Genomic DNA, 21,387 nt, shown 5'->3' with positions numbered 1-21,387 from the left:
CCTCTTCTAAGGGGCCTCTGCTGCACTGTGCTACTATTTTGGCAAATTCATAGAGTCAAGTTTTTATGCACACTCAGTCTATACAGTTCAGACCTTTGCTTCCTTTTACTACATGCTCAACCTTTCTGGTAAGCTACAGCAGCTTTTTAGTTTCTAAGACAAAGGACGCTGCTTCTCCCCAGGTGTTTCAATAGGCTGTACAGCCTCTCCTTACCGAGACTGCCCATTGTCCTCAGACGATGAGTGGAAGCTCTCCATCTCCTCGCTGTTCAGGCCCAGCTCAGAGCCATAGCTCTGGTGCACCAGCTGCCAGAATTCCTGCTTGGTCAGCCTCTGAAACAAAGTGAGCTAGTCAAGAACCACAGTATGGGACAGTAAGGCACTGGAGGTAAAACAGCAGCAAGTTTGAATTACGCCACAGCCTTTAACCTCAATTCTGACAAGGACCGAAAGCATTCAGGTATCACGTTCCGAGATTAGGTTTCAGCATTTTGGGCAACTGTACTCCTGTCTACTCCATACTCCCATCCCTGTTTAACCAGTAACATAGGTATAAGGCATGAGAAAAACCATAATTTTAAGAAAACACACACTTGTAGCCACAACTTGCTTCTCCACAGGTCACCAGTATTTTCATAGATACCTTCAAGATACCACCCTCTTGAACTTCACTTGATATGGTACAACATATATAAACAGCTCTTTGATTCTGAACAAACTGCTTAATAGATACCCACCTGTTTCCTGAGGAGGCTCGGAGTACTTCACAAATTGTGGGAGGCTATAATTTCAGTCACTACACTGGTCTAGGTCAGCCAAACTGCCCACTTTGCCAAGGTGAGACAGGAGCCTTTGTACCACCAGCATCCTCTTTTTGAAAAATAGCTGCTTTTCTTCAGGATTACCTTGACTCACCACTAGCTAAATCTTCTCCTTCTCTACAATATCCCTATCCTGTTCCACAAATTCCCACAGCTACTGAGACATATTTAAATTCTCTTAAATCGTCAGGAAAGCTTGGAGGTGAAAGTAGTATGACACACTCATATCTGCAAAGTAAGCAATGAGTTTCAAAGTCCACCTCGGCTGTAAAGGGCTGTTGGGGGGTGGTAAGTGTGAAAAAAGAAAAAAAAGACAGAAAGAAAGGAAATAAAAGAGTCTGATATTTAACAGAGCTCAGAGAGCAATACTAGCGATCTTAAAACAGGAGACACCACACTGGAAAATGTGCCTCGGCCACCATCCATATTGATCAAGGGAACAAAACTGTGCTAATGAGGCAGTAACACAAGTAGTGCTTACTATTTGCATGAAATGATGACATTAAATACCCATGCATTATTTAAAGAGCCTTTAAATGATCCTCTCCACCTGCCTGCTTCACCTGTGCAGTGTTAGTTACAGCACCCGCAATTTTAGACAGACACGGAGGAGCTGACCCGCACGCAGGATGCAAATGCACTCCCGCAGCCGCCCCCCGGGCTGCCGGCGCTCCCCGCGCCCCGTCCCGCTCCGCGACCCACCTGGCAGCGCCGCAGCCGGGCCAGCCCCGCTCCCGCCGGGAGCCGCCGCCGCGCTCCCACTTCCTGCTGGGCGCCGGGGCCGCACCCCCGCCGGGACAGCGCCTTCCCCGGGCTGCCGCCGCCGGGCCGGGCCGGGACAGAGCCAGTCTCGGCCGTCGCCGCCGGGCCGGGCCACACCGGGCTCCCGCCGCCCCCTCGCCCCCGCACCGCATCGCATCGCACGGGAGTCGCTTCCCCCGAGGGCCGAGGCAAACAGTCCGAGTCGGGAGACGAGGAAGGGTTTTTTTTCCCCCCCCTCTGGTATTTTACAGCACAACACGGTTTCGGGCTTTTCAGAAAGCAGCTGGCAACAAGCACCCTATTGGCAGAGATCAGTTTCAAGGTATTTAATCCTAGCGAGGGCAAAGTAAACATTAAAATACAAACCACACAGCTATAAAGCAAGGGTCATAGCGGCTAATGCCAGCCTCCCTCTGCACGGGGGTTTCTTCTACAGAGCAATGCAATGCTGAAACACGTGCATCCACTTCCAGCTGGCCTTACTTTCCCCAGGCATTCTGTCTTCTGGAGCAATAAAGGCGTAACCGCAAACAACTACCTACAGACAGCGGTTCTTATTAAATGACCAAAAACCAGGGGTGGGCATTACATGGTTTCAAAATACGATTGAGGTGGATCTTTAGCTCAGCACATCTTCCAACCAGGAATCAAAGGACAGAAACAAGGCAATTTTCATTTCTGTTGCTCAGTATTGCCAATGCCTTGATTCCCAGTCATAATGGCACAGAATTAATGCTGATAATTAAATTCACCAGTATGTTCTGTCTATGGGCAAATCAATAGTTTGACGAAAGCAGAGAAGCTTTTCAGCTTCTGTAAAAGAACCTATAAAGCTGTTTCATGTTGTTTTGTAAAAGCAATGTTACCAAGTTCTGCTTCTAAAACAGAATTCTTGCACTCTGCTCAATTATTCCTAGCTCAGCTAGATATAGTAAGTTCTTAATGGTCACAAGCCAAGATCAAACAAGACTTGCTTTACTGTATCAGAAAGAGTCAGTTCTGAAAGCAAAGGGCATAAATTTTCTGGGTCAGACTTCTGCTTCTGAGAGGACAGCTTAGAGAAACTCTGAAGCTTGAAAGGCAAAATCTAAACATCAATTACTTTGCCCATTCAAGGTGATGGTCTGCACAGGGTTTTTTCCTCAGTTCTCTTTGTATACAAAAACAAAGGCTACAAGAAGCAGCTGGGATACACTTTTGTCTTTTCAAGCAGAGCATAGATCATCAATACTTTGCTTCAAGCCAGACAAAGTGATGTCATGGCACAAGCAATACTACAGAATACCACCAACAGATGCAAAGCTGATGATTTTTAACTTCAATGGACAAATGCAGAAATAAGAGAAAGGCATGCCATACAGGTTGACTACACCACACTCTTGCCAAGCAACTCTGACACAGAACTCTTTTTGCAGAACAGCAGAGGGAAACAGCAAACTCTCCCACTAATTGCCTAAACATGAAGCTCAGAATCAAACCAAGCCTTCTTTCATCTCTTAAATTAATCTTGTTATGTACAGAGGTGCAAATAAACATTTCTCTTTTCACAACCTTTCCTGAGAAACTGCTGGGGAAGGCAGAACTGCTGTCCAGAAAGATGTTTTGCTACAAGAAGCCCAGCTGATCAGAAATTCTGGTCCCTTCTCACACCTCTAGACTTACCTGCTACAATATCTCCCGAGACAGGTGCAAATCTCTACCCAGCAAAGCATAAGAACAACAGGAAAATAAATCCAACTCTAAGGCAGAGGACTCATGGGAATTGAGACTGATTAAGTTAAGATCTTGTTCCATTAGAAATAAGGAGTGCTGTGTTTGTTTGGGATTTGAATGACCTGCCTAATTACATTTTAATTTGTTCCTTCTCCCTTAAACTTGAGAGATATTTGACACCCATAAGGTTTAAGAAAATAAAGCAAAACTGTGAATGACCCTGCTCTTATTGTCAATAGCAGCCATGTATAAACTTCTTGTACTAATCTGAAAAGCCCCCTGCAAAACAGGATTTTTTGGCTGATTTTATAAACTGAAGTATTATTAAAAGCTGCAGTGGATGTGGAAGCAGCTATCTGTTTTATCAAGACCGGTGTCATGTCTCTTCCAGACCTGCATTAATGATTCCTTATTTTCCATGATGCTGGATCATTGAAAAAACAATGGCAAGGTAAAAGCTTACAAGACTCACTCTGCACACATTTTGCAAGTGACAGAAAAAAAAAGATAGAATTTTTATTTGAAGAAAAAAAGTCTTTGCATGTACATTTAAAAAATAAAAAGCCTAAGAAAGGCCCATGATAAGAGGAAAGTACCCACTGATTCGCAGAGGAACTGAAGCTGAAGGGCACCAAACACACTATAGTGTGTTAAGTGCAAGGTCTGAAAAAGTGATGAGCTGCAGAACTGTAACTGAGTTAAACGGGACTGGGAGTCCTGTCAGAGCAGTGGTGCAAACTTGGGGGAAAGCATCTTAATGGATGAAGTAAGTCTGGGCACAGAACAGCATGTAACCATTTGCTGGTTTTCTTGCACAGTGCAAGTTACCTCTAATAGAAAGGCATAATTGTCAAAGGACTTGTTCAACCACCTAGGACATGCAATACTTGGGAGGTACAAGGCAAAATGGCCACCAGATGGAGATCTGGGAAAGAGTATGAGGCTGACCTCACCAAGAAGTTCTGCATCTGCTGAAAGCTGAAGGTGTATCAGGTAAAGCAGATTGGTCACTCAGAGGTGAGGCTTCACAGCACGAAATCTATGCCCAGAAGTGTTGAAGAAGCCAGGGACTGAAAATTACCTCTGCACAGACATGATCTGAAGCAAAAGTAATTCCAGTCCCCCGGATACAAATCCTGAAAATTGGGCATTATTCACCATCAGGTGGCTCAAACTAGCACTGTGACACCTACAGTCAGAGTTACACTTCTGAAAACAACTTTATTTCATAATTAAGTATTCAGATGTCATCTCCAGGTCTAGCAGACGTGCTCCAGAATATAACCAAGCTATTCACAGGCTTTAAAACATTTAGCTATTTGCAGAGGAAACCATCTCCTTTTGGAACTAGTTCCAGAGTGAGATTTTGTTTTTGTCAAAAGCCTTACAAATTCTGATGGCATCCCTTTGATCACTAAGGCCAGGAACACCAAACTGCACATAGTCAGGCATTGCATACCATGGCAGGGCCTCAGGTGTATGAGACATTTTCCAAATGTATGCTGTTCCTGACATTGGACTGCTGGGGAGAAAACAGCAAAACTGCTTGAAAACACTAAGGGATCTCTATCAGTATTAGTTCAGGAAACAGCTCCCATTCTAGTAGTGTCACTGGATCCAGCTCCAGCAACTTCAATTTCTACTTTTAACTCCACAGTGCCCCTCTACATCTTTATCTAGTAAAGAATACCATAAAGAAGGCTGACAGGTGACTCAAACACAGTCTAGCAGAGAACCAGAAGTTACCATTACATTTCAGAAGTAAGAGTTCAACTTAACAGAAAGCCTGTTTCAATAATAACTCCAAACATACTACATTAAAAAGCCCTACATACACCTCATGACCATGCTCCATTTTACAACCAAGAACCCCAAACAGAAATTCTCATAAACAGATTTATCTTTTAACATACTTCAGTGAAGATGCAAGCAAGCTAACAGCATGATTTGATAGAAATAAGGATAGTTCCCAAGCGACTCAAATGCACTGGTTCCTAAAAACCTGCTGGCTTAATTCATCTCATCTTGCATTCAGTCCATGCCTCCTGCTTCCTTATCTATCCTTCAGCTACTGCTCCAAAGTGAAACACTGATCCTAATGTGACACTCATTTCAGTGTCACAGAGAAGAAACACACATAAAAAACTAATACTGAACAGTACAATGCTTGTTACCTCTGTTCCAGCCCTAGGACAGGTTTGTACATCTGCATGTCCATACACTGACCCTCCAACAACACAGACTAATTAACTGAATAACATAAGTGCCATTTCTGACAAACTCTGCACAATGGAAGAAAGCAAGGTTACTTTCAGTTGCACATTCCAGTCAAAAGGCGACACAGTACATCCTGGCTGAATTCAAGACAAGATGGTTATGAAGTTACAATTAAATAGTATTTGATTTGAGGGTCAAGAGAATTGCAAGAAACATTGGTTTTGCCTTAAATAGCACTTCCCTTTATTTTCAGCTTTTGTTTTGACAAAAAGTGTCTCTAGTCTGCCCTAAAATTCATCTAACAAGAAGAAAAAAGTGCAGCTACTATGTGTGAGTAGCATAACAACTTTAAACCTTTGGGTATCATTGCAGTGTTATATATGGATATTTCAGTGTGTAATTGCAACTGTGCTAAAATATTTAAACACAGAGACAAACAAGAAGGAATTTGTTTACAAAAATTGTGTTACAATGATGTTCTGCAAATGTGTAAGTCCATTTTTAGAAAGATTAGCTTAAGTATCCACAAACTAAAATACAAATCAAGCTAACTAGACAAAATTGCCAAAATACACTTCCATATCATACAGACTGTCTTTATTGCATTTATTCAAGGTCAGCAGAGTTGTAATGAGTTGGCTGGCAAAGGTAACTTATCTGAGAAGAAGTTTCAGCCTTTCTCCTTGAAAGTTTTCACTGAGAAAACCTCTTGCCTTTTTGATCACAAATTAGGCATGGAAAATGTGAAGCAAATGCATATCAATTTAGTAATATATGCATGAGCTCATAGTGAAGAGAAGCACGCAACCTATATGCAAAGACAAAATGATCCTACAACAGCAGAGTTGTAGGTGGCAGTCTGAGAAGGAAAAGATGAGAATTTCATCTGTGATCTAAAGTGCAAGGAACCAAAGCAGAACATCAGATTAGAATTCTACTTTAGAAAGAAAAAGCTAACTTCAAGTCTCTTATTCTCCAGAGACACATCTGCCTACATTAGAAAAAGTTTATTTGGTTGCTTAACTACAGGTACTGATGCAGACAAGTTTACCTTATCCAGCAACACATTCTGCCACAAACGGAAGATACTGAGGTAGCTTCGGTCTCTTGCACTGAATGACGTGAAGAAAAACTGCAGGAAAAAAAACAAGGTAATAAATAAGCTCACATGTAGCTATTTTCAAGAATCCCACAATGTATCTTGAATACCCACTGTTATCAGTAACAGTTCACCTCATCTCACATTTAACAAACCTGGAGGTCCATATTTCTCAGGTTCCACACTTTGTATCACTCTCAGTGAGTAACAGTATGTTCCCCAATATCCACACAGTACATGAAGACACCTGCTGCTCTGGCCATGTGACTACCCTTGGCATAAATGAAGAGCTCCTCCTCAACTTAAACACACAATTTTTTCCCATAGGAGGTTGAATAAATCAGAAACACATATGTTTCTTACAGGCTGCAGCTATTTCCATTTTCCTGCGACATAAGCCTTCTACTAACATTTTCACACAAGATGATATGAAATTAAAATAATTAAAACAGGAGATCAAAGTATATATATGGTTTGAAATTTCATTTTAAAAAGTCTTTCCCATTGGAAAGTTGGGGGTTTTTAACAGAAGTCTATCTTCCTTGTCACCAAAAGTTAATACTGGATGAATTGAGAGGGAACAGCCAAATACGATGAATCACAGATGCTTCCCAAAGAACAGCTCCAGGTTCACTGTGGAAAGCTCTGTTCTTTGCCAAGAATTATTACTTTCAAGGCATTTATAGAAAAACTTATCACAGTGTATTACACATAAGACTCTGCATCATGCTTTTCAGTGTTTCAAATACACACTCAAAAACTTCATTTCCCAGCACACGTTCTGGAGTAAATTGCTCCATTACTCAACACCCATGACATCACAGCCTTTTTGTTTTCAGTAGTTTTCTTCAAGAAGCACCTGAAATGTAGTGATTTTGATATTTTTTCAGTATGAAGAATAGACAGACATTCTGAATTCATGCTCGGAATTTTAGCTTTCCTTTGAACAGGTCAGACAAACTCTTACTTTCTGGTTACCGTATCAACACCACTAAGGGATTCTGCAGTCAGACTGGAGTTGAATTATCAAGCAAACAGGCACATGGACCAAACCTAAGTCTGCCTTCTAATCCCTATCACATTTAAACATTTGACAGGGAAACTACATATGCAAATATAGACTAGAACAAGTGCAGTGTTCTGGACGCTATCATTTAGCAAGAACATATTTAAAACCAGATTTTCACCTTCTCTCCTTTTGTTGCTATTTGTATGGCATTTGGAATGAGACGAGCAGTCTTCTCCTTTGTCATGAAAGTGATATCTTTCAAAGCAATAGAAATCTAAGAAGAAACACATTTAATAAGACATTAAAAATAACTTACGACTAAAAAGTTTGAAGTTACAGAACACGCAAGAGGAACTCAAACTAACCCCAAACCCTGGGATGCAATTCAGATGAGATCACAAAGGTAATTACTGTCTCCACTTGCTGCTTTAACAGCATTTCAAGGTAGAAGCTGAGGTGACTTAAAAGTCACCTCCTCTTCTTTCATATTAGGAATAGGGAAGTAAGTGGTTCTTTCTGCTTTTCTTCCACTACTCCAGCCACAATCCCAACCAAACACAAATCACAGATCTGAAAGTCAATCCTAATCAGAATGCTATACATAAAGCAGGACACAGATGAGAGAGATCAGATAACAGACTGTGTCGTCTCACAGAAGTTTACAATACAGTCCATTTACAAAATTTCATTTGCAGTCTAGTCACTGCAAGAAGTTCTTCCTGCCTAGGCACGTTTGACTTGTATATTAGTAGTTGAAATGTTTCTGTTTAGAAGAACATGGTCTGACTGGCTGCAAGAAGCCATTTCCTTCCAGCCCACCCCCTCTTCTCTTGAATATAAGGCTGTGCTGCCATTCATTTCAGAGAAAGAAGGACCATACAGCTCTAACTTTTTTTTCCTGTGCGAGCAGAACACAGGAAAGCAGAACTCCACTTACTCCCTCTCTCCTTGCAACAACACAGCCTGCTAATGAGGTCCCAAACCTGGCTCTACCATTTTAACTGATGAGCTCAGACTGCCTAAAGGTATTGCTGAAGATATCACTCTGCTAGACAGGCAGAAACAGGTTACCAGGATGCATGCTGTTCTAGTTTAAAAAAAACACCAAATCAATCCTTGAACAGTTTATACATTCAAGGGTATAATTCCAAAGGGTTTATTTTTTCATTAATTTCATATCTAAAGTAAGAAATATTCAATCATCAAATCCATCTGACAGGTGGTTTTCAGTTAAGTATTTTTACAGCCCCTCATGGTCTTAAAATACACAAGCTATTTGTTGGCTGTCCTGTGCATTTCAGAGCACTCAAATGTGAGATACTAACTTAGGTTATGAGCAGTCTCACAGTTCACAGAACATTTAGAAACATCCATCATATTTGCTAGGTTATCTTCTTTTCCTATTCACTGATTCATGCAAGTTCTACAGCAGATGCAACAACTGTTTAAATGAAAGATTTTAACTCATTAACCTAACCTGACAGAAATAAAGGGCCAACATATCACAAATATCTACCTTTCCTTATACTGCTCAAAAGCCACAGCCCACAATATGAGAATGTGCAGAAGTCATTTATCAACTCCCTTCAGCTGTTCTTAGATGCTGATATTTACATTTAAGGCTAAATCAAGTAAGGTTCAATACTGGAGAGTTCTTGAATAGGGCACCATCACATACCATGTCATGCCCCAGGACTTACAGTAGGAGATTATGTGTTAGATTTCTTTATAGGACAACTCTGTATGATAAGGAAAGGCAAATTGTCATCCAGAAATATGAAAAGCCAGCCTTAGCATAATTCCTAAACTTCTTATGCTGAATGACTGACTAAGCAGGCTTAGTTCAGCATTCAAATGCCTCCATTGCTGTTCTTATTTTACAGAGAACAGATCTGCATTTCCACTCTGAGATGCAGGCTCTTTCTTCACAGCCCAGAGAGTTACTAGTATGAGATTGACAGGATGAGATCTGAGAGACTCTAATCCTATATCCTGATAGGATAGGACAAAGAAAAGGTGGGATTCAAGTGAGCTAAGAGATCTTACTGTGGTCTCCCATCGGAAAATGTTGCTGTGGAAACAGAGCCAGTTTTCAGAGAGATACAAGCGTCCTTGCAGCAGGATATCCTTCTGGAGTGCACAGGCGTAATCTGCGTACAGAGGGCAAGAGCAAGTTACTCACCCACCGACTGCAGCACAGCTGACCCAAACCTGTTAACTAAAATGAGATGGGGTAATACAATACAATAAGAAGCCATTTCTTTCATTTTAAGAAGTCTACAAAGGCAGACCTGTACTGGCTTGCATCCAGATCACTGCTCTGGGAACAGCCCAAAGCCAGAGTTGATGGTGCATCCATGTGAGGACAGCACTCCATCTATCAACCCCTGTGCACTATCTAAGGTTTTCAGAGAAGATGTGTCAGGCAAGCCCAGGAGTACATGGGAGAAGTATTCATTAGTCAGACTTCAAAGCACCTAAACAACAGAATACACAAACATTTTATAGTACAAAAGATTATACTGTCAACTCCTACAGAACAGTAGTTCATATGTTGTAGTAAGATAATAGATTTCCACTGAACAGATACTATCACTAGCTAAAACTATCTGCAGAGTGAGACACTCACACGCAGATTGAAGCTATCCAGTTCTTGTGGCAGGGGATATTTCTTGAAGTTCAGTATCATTTTTATGATACTGTCTCTGACTAAAACATCCCTATTAAGAAACAGATTTCATCTACAATGCAATTACCACTCATCAGATACCTGCTAATTAAGAACAAGAACAGAGGATATAGTCACACTTCTTTAAAATCTCAGAGAGCTTTTCCAATTTCAGAGCCTGAAGATTCAAACAAAAGGAATTTTCAGAAGTACTGCTGCTAGATAATTAAGATGGATCTCTTTTTGGAGCTCCAACCTAAAGAAGGCTACCTAATGTATAGAAAATACGCAGAATGTATGTATTGGTGCAATATATATTAATGATTTTACCCTTAGAGGTATCTAAGAGCTTTGCATCTGGTATTGTCCAAGTTCTTGTTCAAATATCAAGAAGGTCAGGAGTCCCCAACATCCTAACTTTAATCCATATCTGCATTTACAGAAGCTTTTATTATGACTTTTAAAATTCTCTAGTGTTTTCCCCCTCAAATAATCAAGTGGAAATAAACTGTCTTGTAACAAAAATGAGGCATGTACACAAGCCCTTGGAGATGTAACTACAACTAGAACTACAGAAGCCTAAATCTAAAGAAGTGAGCTGTAAGTGCATGTTTAGGAAGTCAGATACCAAAATGCTGACAGAGGAAGGCAACGAGAGTTTGAAGTTAAGGACTTGAGGAAAGCATTACAAAGCTTGCATCTGACATCTGTGGTTTTTAAGAATGAAATTGAGACCCATATAAAGGTCACCACTGGGCAAGTGATGAACAACCCCACTCTGACCTAGCTATGCAAAGGAGAAATATCAAAACAAACAGAAGAAATTAGCATTTCTCCTTTTAATTTTTCAGAACCAGCAATTTAATATGTTGCTTGAAAACAACATTTTCAGGCAAATCATAGTGGCACTCCTTTAAGCTGCCATTTAGACAGTCTAAGTAATTCCTTTCATTTTAGTGAAATCATATTTTATATAATTATATAATCTTTAAATATAGTGCTCATTACAGTGGAATAGCTGCTTATTTTTAACAGCTGATTTAAAAACAGAAACAGTTACAATTATTTAATGAACAGCAGCAAGAATGGTTTCTTGAAGCACTGTAAAGCCTGTACCAAGTTTCTCTACACCAAGCAAAGGAAAAGCTCCTTGCTTGGAGGATACAAAAATTCTTTTCAAGGAAACATTGCTTTTTATGGGGTAAAAAAAAACCTATATAAAAGTAGTGGCTTTGCTTCTCATGGAACAAATTGAGATTAACCCATTACTAAGTCTTTCTCTAAATCCTACACAGTCTCTTCTTTGAAAATGTGCTTTAGAGTTTGCTCCATGGCTTTCTGCATCAATCAAGTGTAAGGAGAAACATCAAAACAACACTTTGAAGTAATATCCTTTCCTTCTGTTTTACATCCCTACTGAAGTATTTTAAAAATGCAGAAGGCATTTCAGAGGATAACTGCCTCCTGAGGTTGGAAAAAGGCACAGAGATTTAACTGCTTCAGAGCTGTTGCTGCCATATAGTAAGCATACACTAAACAGCCTGTCAATATGCTCTTCCTTAGAAGCTGCATTAAATGAGAGATGAATTTTAAACAGTCACAATGCCCCTTCTGTATGAAAATATACAGTGTATTTCTCACACAAATACAACACAGGCGATAAAGGAAGGAATAAGGTGCATCATTATGCAAAGGATGTAGGGTTACATGCTTGTCTTCTTTGGATTCTGCAGTAGAGTGAAACAGGGCTGGAAAAGGAGTATTTCAGTGCTGAGAAGAGTTATGCATCATATTGATATTCTCTGACACCTGCTTCTTTCCACTCCCATTCATCTGAAAAATAGGTATTTAAATTACAACCACCCACTGTGTCACTCAGTCCCAGGAGTCATATTAATCAAGGTCCTTTGGGCAAGGGTATTAGTTCCAGGGAGCAGGGAGGAAGTTTTTGCTAAGGATGATCTACCTATTTAATGGGGTCTCAGAAACAACATCCTTTTTTTTTTTTTCTTTTTTTTTCTTTTTTTTTTTTTTTTCTTTTTTTTTTTTTTTCCCCACGAAGCAGGCAGTAGAGGAGAGGAGTATGGACCTGGCTTTCCTTGAAGGTATCTCATGCTAGTTCAAAGACAGGAGAATAGGGAGTTATCAGCTGTAGTTAGAATTTGCCGTAAAAAACCCCAAAATGCTTTGACATGACTGCAATCTGAAGTCATCAAACAGAAGACAAGGACTTTTGCTGTGATTACTTCTTACCTACTATGAGTCTCTCAGAGTCTGGCAGATGAGAAAACTGTCTCTTGAATTCCTCACTCCTATATTTGTAAGTGGAACTTGAGAGCTGCAACAAAGAACAGTAAAAGGTTATGCAAACAGATTTATTTTCAGCCATCAACTGCCTTCATACTGGATGTGTAATTTTATCTTGGAGAACAAATGAACCTCAGAAGAGCAATAAAGAATAGGTGGTATCTAAATGTGATCCTCACTGTAACTTTATGCTTACTTATGTAAGAGTATTTATTTGGCATGGGCCAAACTATTCCCTGTATCAGGCCAGATGCCAGTCACAAGGCATTACAGTGCTATGAGAGCAACCTGCTCCACCCATAAGGAGAAGAGAGCCCTACCAGGACTAAATATTCTAGCACAGACTAAGTGAAGAGGCAGCAAGGCCACAACACACAGGTAACAGAAAACTCAAGCCCTCATGGAGGCCAACAGAACACAAGGACAACCTAGAACATCAATGTCTACTTGGAGTGCCACTTTGGGAATACTACAGTGCACTGGATTCTTCACCAGTTGCTGTGACTAGACCTGCAGGGATAAAGGTAATAGTTTCCTCCAGTAAGAATGAATAGCAGCATCATCATCACTTCTTGATTTTCTATCACGTTCTACAGTTCACCCCATTTTAAAGATCACTGCCTATGATTTTCTTAAGGTTCAAGTTGGGCAGTAAACTCACAGCACAGAGGACTATCTTGATGGACTTTAACTCCTTACTCTTATAAACAACTGTGTGTGCCCCATTCAAATGAAGAGCTTCAGCACATTCTCCAGAAAATATTTTGTGTAAAAAGTCTTACTTTTCATTTTCAGTTGTAAGAGGATCTTATTTTTTTTTTCTTAAAAGATGTTGGACACTTATTTCAGAGGTGGTCTTAACTAAATGCTGTATAAGGCCATGACTCAGCTGGACTAAAGCTATTATGGGAAGAAATCACTTTTCAATGTTCCAAGAACCAGATATAAATATACTACAAAAGCCTCTTTCACACTTTTTTTTTTAAGCTTTCTAAAGATCTTAAGCACATGGATGCTATTCTCTGCTTGAGCACCTGTATTACTCCAAAACTTCACATTCATCATTAAATCCATTTCCACCATAAGATTATTTTGCTATTTATATTTAGGGTGGGGGGGAAAAAGAAGAAAGGAGGCAAAGAACCACTTTTGACTGTATGACTTTGCAGCATGCTCACTTCTGACACACCCCTGCAGCATGTTAGTTGACCACTACCCTTTCACTATGTTTGTGCAAAAACTCCCAGGACAAAGACAGCTTTATCTTCAGCTTGATGACCTTTTAATAAACTAGAGCCAACTGTGCTCCCACCTCCTCAAATTTCCCATATTTTGCTCTTTTCTACTAAGGACATTCCTGCTTCTTGCAGTCCAAAAGTTCCCTGCACATCACCCTCCACTCACATCCTACAATGGTCTGGGATCTTATACTTGAGAATTGAGCTTTTAGGCCTCAAGAACACAAGTGCAACCTCAAATTCAAGTGTTTAAGTGCATGTAACACGAGAGAGCAAAGGTGCCCTGACACAGATCAGCTTTTTTAAAAATAAAGTCAATTTACCTTCTAGTACTATGAATAAAAGAAAGCCTTTATGTTTTACCTCTGGTTGAGTACATATTTGCTGTCTGCTGATATGCTGAGCATTGTAATGCAAAAAGGCAGGAAGAGATGGAGATAGAAAATACATCCACCCCTCACCTTCTGAGAAAAGTAAATATGAAAGGTTGGGGTGTAGCTAAAGAAGAACATGTTAGACATGTCTCCTTTAAGCTGTAATGCCTCCAGTTAAATTTCAGTTATTTCTGTGATTATAAAAATAACGTTCTTGGAAAGCATGTAATGTGCTGAAGTAGGTGGGCTGTGGTTTCTTGGCTTGCAATATCCAGCCCTGAAATGCACACTTTTAACTGATCAGCCAAGAAAGGCATCCAATATCTCCACTGCTTTGAAGAAACTTAATTCTTTGCAATTAGTCCAAAAAGAGACATAGGGAAAAATGAAAAATTAACTCACATCCATTAACTTTCCACCTGTACTTCCAAAGTCCCTATGGTTTACACACAGTCCTAATTCAGCTGACTGAAGTCTGGGCTTGTGTTGCCAATATCAGCATACAGGGAATAAAAGAACTGGTCTGACATGAGAGGAAAATGAAAGTCCCAATTTGGGAAATCATGATTAGGAAGCAATGCATTTAAGGGGAAATTTAGTCTCTCAAACACGCTGTATACAAAAGATAAGAGCTACACTGAAGTTCAGCATTTTTGTGGTTGTAAGACAAAAATAATCAAAGAAAACAGGAGCATCACAGTGTCACAGACACATTTATATTAATGCCTCCATCAGCCAGTTCAACAGGTCCAAGAATTCAGACTCAGGATTCTGAGTTTTACTTAGAACTGAAATTTTTCTAGAGCACAAAACCTGCTACTGCTTGTCTTAGAAACTCTTGCTGGCATTTAGAAGTGTTGTCATGAGTGACTGGACTGTAAGAAATCCTTATTAATTGTAGATTTCTACTGAGCTCTAAGGACACTTATGCAGAGCCTGCTCTGAATCCTTATCCAATCAGCAGAAAAATGTGAGCACACTTTTGAACCTTATCTTTTCCCTACTTTGCATGAAAACTAGCTCAGTCGAATCTTGAATCACTTTTTACCTACTCAGTAGGTGGTTTAGTGATTGAGAAGAGATCCCTCAACAGACTTGAGAAACAAGGGGGCAATTTTAACACTATTGGCAACTTCAACTTCCTTACAGTGAAGAAAACAAGGCATTTCTATGAATATAGCATCTCTCCTGATCACTCCTATAAGGTCCAACATGTGGCAACATTTGAAACAGGTTGCCACCTCTGAGGTACAAAATTTAGCACCAAATGTTAAAAGAGAAAAGGCATAAAACAGGTTGTAGCATAGCACTCACAAGATGAAAACAGCAACTTGGTTATAATACATATGTATTTCTAAGTTTAATTATAAGTCATCAGGCAAACACTTGGCCTGAGGATAATCTTAGGCATTTATGGTTATGGTGTATTTAATCACCAAGGAAATTAAGTACAGTCAACAACTTATTAGTGTTTTTCATCTGAAGCCACAAAATATACCAGAAACCTGTAAAATATCATAAACAGGAAACCATTTTCAATGACAACCAGAAAGTTTTACAGAAGACAGTTGCATAAGAACCAGATATTCGAGACAGATAACCAAATGATTGTCATACCTTGTTTAGAAATGGACCAGTTCAGCTATATAAAGTCATGCTCCAGAAAAAAAAAAAAAAAAAAAAGTCAACTTAAATAGAACTAAGCTGAGTTATTTATAGGGTAGAAGTCTATTAAATAAAACAGCTTCTCTTTCCATTTACATTTTCAAAGTATAGCCACTGCAAACAATTTGAACCACTTGGCAAACTACAGAAGAAAATTAAGCAATGCCTCCCAGGTGTACAGCAAAAAATCCTAATCATTAGGAAATTATTTGATTGCAGATATCACTAAGAATGCAAATAAGCAATCAACTTCAGCAGAATGGTGTGCACATTTTTTAACAATCACTAATGACAACAATAATTCCGCATTTGTTCTGTTAGTGTTTTCCCTTTGTTTTGAGACACCACAAAACCCTGGTTACCTGACAATTTGCATTACATAGTTGTGACATGCAGCTATGAATGTAACAGCTGAGGTGACAGGTAAGTTGACCCCACCAGGAGGGTAATAAATCTCATATCACCTCATTTCAAGAGATGTCTCTCACTGAGATTCAGCCTCTGTGTCAGTTACCACCACACGCTCGGGGTCCCAGAATCAAGCAAGGCTATAAGCAAGCTGCCCAAACTACCATTTCTTTTATGCTCAGAGACCTCACTTAACCATCAAAACGTGCCCATGGAACTTATAGCTTTGCCCCTCTGTCTAACAACATGTAAATCCAGGCCACTAACTCTAAACCCCACTCAAAAGATCACCTGACTACTCTCCTAACACCTATACTTTCCTATGAAGTTTCCAGACATGGTCAAAAGCAAATTTGGAGTTATTAGTAAGGTTAGGATAAAAGTACATTTTAACCTTACATTAGCATGTTAAAACAAACATTAAGTATTCTGGCAAAAGCTGTTGCGTTGCTGCTGAATAACGATTTCTTCCCTATTCAAAGTCATAAAACCCTTCTTAGCATCAGGAGAAAGAAAAAGAACACAGCCTCCAGAACAACAACCAGTCAGAGAGAAGTCTGGATTTTATACAAGACTCCTCTATACTGCAAATATTCTTTAAACTTATCTGATACAGTATAAAAAAATACCAACCCAAAGCCTATCTATCTTCCCCCCCCCCCCCAAAAAAAAAAAAACAACACACCACCAGTTAAACGTACAACATTCCACTTTCAGTGAGGTTAAAGCCTCACTTGGGGTGATCAGAACCAAGTTAACAACTCTGAACAAAAGCCTCATTAAACAGTGTAAGGCAGACAAGACTGCATATGCTCCAAGACAAATTCAGGCAGACTCCCTTATTAACACAGGAACACTTCCCATGGCACACTGAGATGATCTCTCACCTGTAAAAAGTGCCAGGTCTGACAAGTCTTTCCATCACAAAAATGTTGATTCTACTGCAGCCATTTCTTCAGTTCACAGAAGTTCATTAATCATCCAATCTAATCTATAACACCAGGCACAGCCCTCTGGCTTTAAAACTAGAGCTGCAATGACCAAATTTCCCATTGGAAAATAATGAAATTTATTTTTTACCTTAAATTAAAAGTCACTCTGGATGGAAAAATCCATCCTAACTATGAATAGTTCTTCTACTAGTGGATTTGGTTAACTTTATCTTAACTTTGTGAATTATTTTTGGATTGTAAGCAAGTTACTCCATATCTCCTTCTGAGGTAGGGATTAAGTGTATTAGCAAAAAAGATTTTTCTTTTTCAGACTTATTCTTGTGGCTTTTCTGACTCCTCTCATTTTCAGTGTCCTTCTTGAAAGCTAGATATAGCATTGCAGGAGTTACCACAAACAGATAAATCTGAATCACAGATTGCTTTTAGGCACAGAATTACAGTAAAAGCTCACATCCACGTGACTACCAGTCTGCCTTATCTTTTTGCAGTTACAGGGCACAGTTTCCCACTTCTGACAACAAGCACTAGGCCACATGTTGGAAGCGTCAGACTTGTTCAGTTTACCTTGTCACACGTGAACAGTCCAGATCCACTCTGTTACAGCCATCTATTTTCACTAACCACTTCTTGACAAAATCGCAGAAAAAAAATTGTTTAAGAACAACTTTCAATCACCGAGTACTCAAAAGCTTTCCTAGCAGTGATTTATGTTCTTTTCTCTCTTGAAGGACAAAAGTATTTAACTTACACAGGGAAAAAACCACTCACAGGACCTGAAGACATGACATTACTTAGGGTGATGTACTGTGCTGTGTACACTATACTGAGCTCTTTGGTTCACTTTTGTTGGTTTTGGGAGGGCTGTTATGTGTGTTTAGGACTTTGTTAGTTTGTTTTTGGTGGTTTTTTTTAATAAGGAGATATTTGACCACATCTGCTTATCCAGATAGTTGTATTTAATTGATAGGTCATGAGAGGCATGTCAACCAATTTAAAAAAAAAAAAAAAAAAAAAAAAAAAAAAAAAAAAAAAAAGAAACCAAGCAACTGTTGCCAGGGTTTGCTCAGCCATTGTATTCCTTCGGAGCCTGCTTTCCAAAAGTTCCCATGCTCTCAAGGAAATGCGAACAAGCACCTAGTCACACCAGAGGGGGCAATGTTTACCGAGCTACAGCTATTCTCCTGACATTCATAATATGGTTTTTTTCCTTCACCCTTAACTGGAGAGGGGAGTGTGATAAGCACAGGGCCACTGGCAGTCACAGGGCTGTGCACTAAGGTCATTATGTCCTCAGTCCTGTGTTTCAGCCCCTCTCTTTGTGGAGGCTGAAGAAGAAAGAAGTCTAACATTTTAGTGACTAAGTAGAAAACAACAGAATTCTCCTTCAGTGGCATCCAGCAGAACTTCGGTGAAAGTATATCTTCTGTTGGAAATAGAGCATGGATAATTTAAAGAAAGGGACATTAAAATACAGGTCATTGGCAAATACTATAGATACTGTGTCTTTCAGGGGTTAGTTCGGTTGGGGGTGGGAAGGGGAGTGAGGGGTGGTGGCTGTGGTTTTTTTAAGCCTATGAGATCCCATAAACAAGGCTAAAGACAAAGCCCCTAGTTCTCCCCAGATGAGTGTTACTATTAACTAGTTCTCACATAAACACAAGGCAGGCACACTGGAAGTGTCAGACTACAATCTACTACTAACACCAGGAGTTTCCAAAAATCCATGTACAAAGAAACTCCTCTGAACTATTTCATTATGAAGAGCTGCTGAAATACTGGACATCCACTCAGAAAACATCTGACACCCAGTGTCACGAAAATGACTGAATGAGGTGCTTCCAAAAGTAAGACTTCCAAAACTAGACTGTTTTCACATGGTGAAAGCCTGTGTCAGGTTTTCCTGAAAAGCAGGCCTGGTCAACTACTGATCAGGGAGAGATGATCACAAGCATTTCCCCATGTGGAACAAGAACTCGGCTGAACTGGAATACTGCTCTCAGAAGGCCTGGTCATTTCCTGCAACTCGCCAGCCACAGTGTCCTTCCAAGAGCAGCAATGAAGGTCTCATGCTTCAGCTTCATCTATGTAAGTACAGATCTCAAAACATGATAGAGCATGGCTTGAAAAACAGCCTAGAAAATCCACAACCAAAGTTGTTACAATTATGATTTTGACAGACAAGAAAATTTAACATCCTATGAAATACTATGCCGCTAACATCAGGTTATATAACAAAGGTAACATTTTTTGTGAAGAATTTTAAAATCTGGCATCCTTCCCAAGAAGAAAATTAAAAGACTTAGAGTTAAAAATAGAAAGGTATTTCTTCAGAGAACTATGAGTTGCAAAACCGGTTAGAGATTACATTTTTAATGTTCTCAAAAAACAAAACAAAACCACCACAAAAGAACAGTAGAACAGACCTGGAAGAATTTTGTTACAGAGTATTTCCGTTTAGAACATGTGAGGAACTCTCACAAATTTCTCCTTCAACGTCACACCAGAATAGCTCATTTTCACATTTCACTGAAATAGGGTTCAGCTGAAGGTGCTTGTTTTCAACCAGGTGCTTGGGGAACAAGCTGATAACCCTCTTCTCAATTATAAGAAAGCCTCTTGCAATCAGTAGTACTATATATTTTTTCCTGAAAAACAAGAGCTTGGATTGAGAATATCTTCTGCCTATTCTGAAGCAATGGTTTTGTAGTATTCAGTACTTTTTTTTTTTTTTTTTTTTTCTGCAAGTAAGTGCTTTAAAGTATTTTAAAAGTGAAGCCAACGTGCTTCCACAACAACTCTGGTTTGAAGATAAAAATCTCAAGCTTGCCATGTACATTGCAGAGCAAAGCATATGCTCCATTTCAGAATAAAACTGACTGAGGCATGAAGCTAATGTAAAGTCAGAAGACACACACTCCCTACACATACCTCCTCTAGCTGCCTGCAGCCTGTTCCAAACCATACAAATCCCTGGCCAAAGCCTCTACAGCTCCCCCCTCTCTCACCCACTTGCTCAGAGCTGCTGCTGGCCACCCTCCAGCAGTGCTAGCTAGCGTTCTGCCAGCCTCTGCTTGCATGCCAGCTTGGAAAACAGGCTGGAACACCCTAGCCTCGCAGAACAGGCACTCAAACGCTGCAGCAACTGGGCAAAGAAAACTTACGCAGGGGGTGACATTTAAGAAGTGCCCAGCTCCAATCTAAAACCACCATCACCAAAACTGATCTTGGGAAGCAGACTGCAGTAGCATAAATCACTTCAAGTTCACAGAAGTCCCAAAGGGAATAGCAGAGGAAAGTACTATCACCAGGGAAACACCAACTTGGAGAGAAGCACTTAATGCCTGGCACCCCTCCCCTCTGCATCACTGAAAGGCTACAATCCATGAACCAGCCTGAAGAGTACATCTGCAGCTGGCAACTCAGCATGGAGACAAATCTACTCTCACACAAAACTGAGCCACTGTCCCCTGTTTTAAGTCAAGTCCTCACTGAGACACCTTCTCACTCTGAGCTCCAGAACAGGAGCTAAGGGCATGCTTCATGCACACCCAAATTCTCCAAATTGTGTATGTTACCAGCCTCCCAGAGCTCAGCTCTTCACAGACACTTTGAGGCAAGGGATACAGGGCTCTGTATGCCCAACATCAGATCTCTGCCTGCCCTGAGAGGGGGAACAGCAGGCATGCACCTATTCTGCTTTCTTTTTGCGGGCTCTCCTTTTCCACATGCCTCACCCAGGACCCGTCTGCTACATTTCCACAACTAACTACATGGAGTCAGCAGCAAAGAGAGAGAGAGCCCTCTCCCAGCACAGCCCTACTGAGGAAACTGACAGAAGAAACAGCAAAATGCACGTCAAGGCATTTTAATCACTCGGATTTAAATCTGAAAGTCTGAAAGGAAAAAACAACGGAACACAAAGAGGCTGTATTTGCAATCATTCTGCAGCCCAGGCTGCTGGCTAGGATAAGTAGCTGTCTCTGTGCACCGAGCTGGGTGGTGGCTTTGGAGGGCCTGCAGGTCTGCTGTCAAGATCAGCTACATATTTAAATAGCAGGAACTGGTTCCACCAGAAAAACAAGGTAACTCTCCTGCTTTCCCAAAACAAAGACAGGATACATAATGGGGAATCTCCCTGTGCTGAAAGAGCAGC

General features: G+C 40.3%; 1 protein-coding gene across 2 annotated transcripts in view; it reads right to left on the bottom strand.

Annotated features, from left to right (window-relative positions):
* GRAMD1C (GRAM domain containing 1C) overlaps positions 1–21,387 on the bottom strand; it is a 51,241-nt gene that overhangs the window by 21,392 nt on the left and 8,462 nt on the right. For both annotated transcript variants that reach the window (XM_066340972.1, XM_066340973.1), the window contains exons 3-7: positions 12,543–12,627; positions 9,668–9,771; positions 7,800–7,895; positions 6,565–6,645; positions 215–333 (exon numbers count right to left, since the gene is read on the bottom strand). In XM_066340972.1, coding sequence (XP_066197069.1) covers positions 215–333; positions 6,565–6,645; positions 7,800–7,895; positions 9,668–9,771; positions 12,543–12,627 — 485 coding nt within the window. The remainder of the gene's footprint in view (positions 1–214; positions 334–6,564; positions 6,646–7,799; positions 7,896–9,667; positions 9,772–12,542; positions 12,628–21,387) is intronic.

Source organism: Sylvia atricapilla, chromosome 2, assembly GCF_009819655.1.
Source record: "Sylvia atricapilla isolate bSylAtr1 chromosome 2, bSylAtr1.pri, whole genome shotgun sequence".
Lineage (NCBI taxonomy): Eukaryota > Metazoa > Chordata > Aves > Passeriformes > Sylviidae > Sylvia > Sylvia atricapilla.
This window is presented reverse-complemented; position numbering and strand designations above follow the sequence as displayed.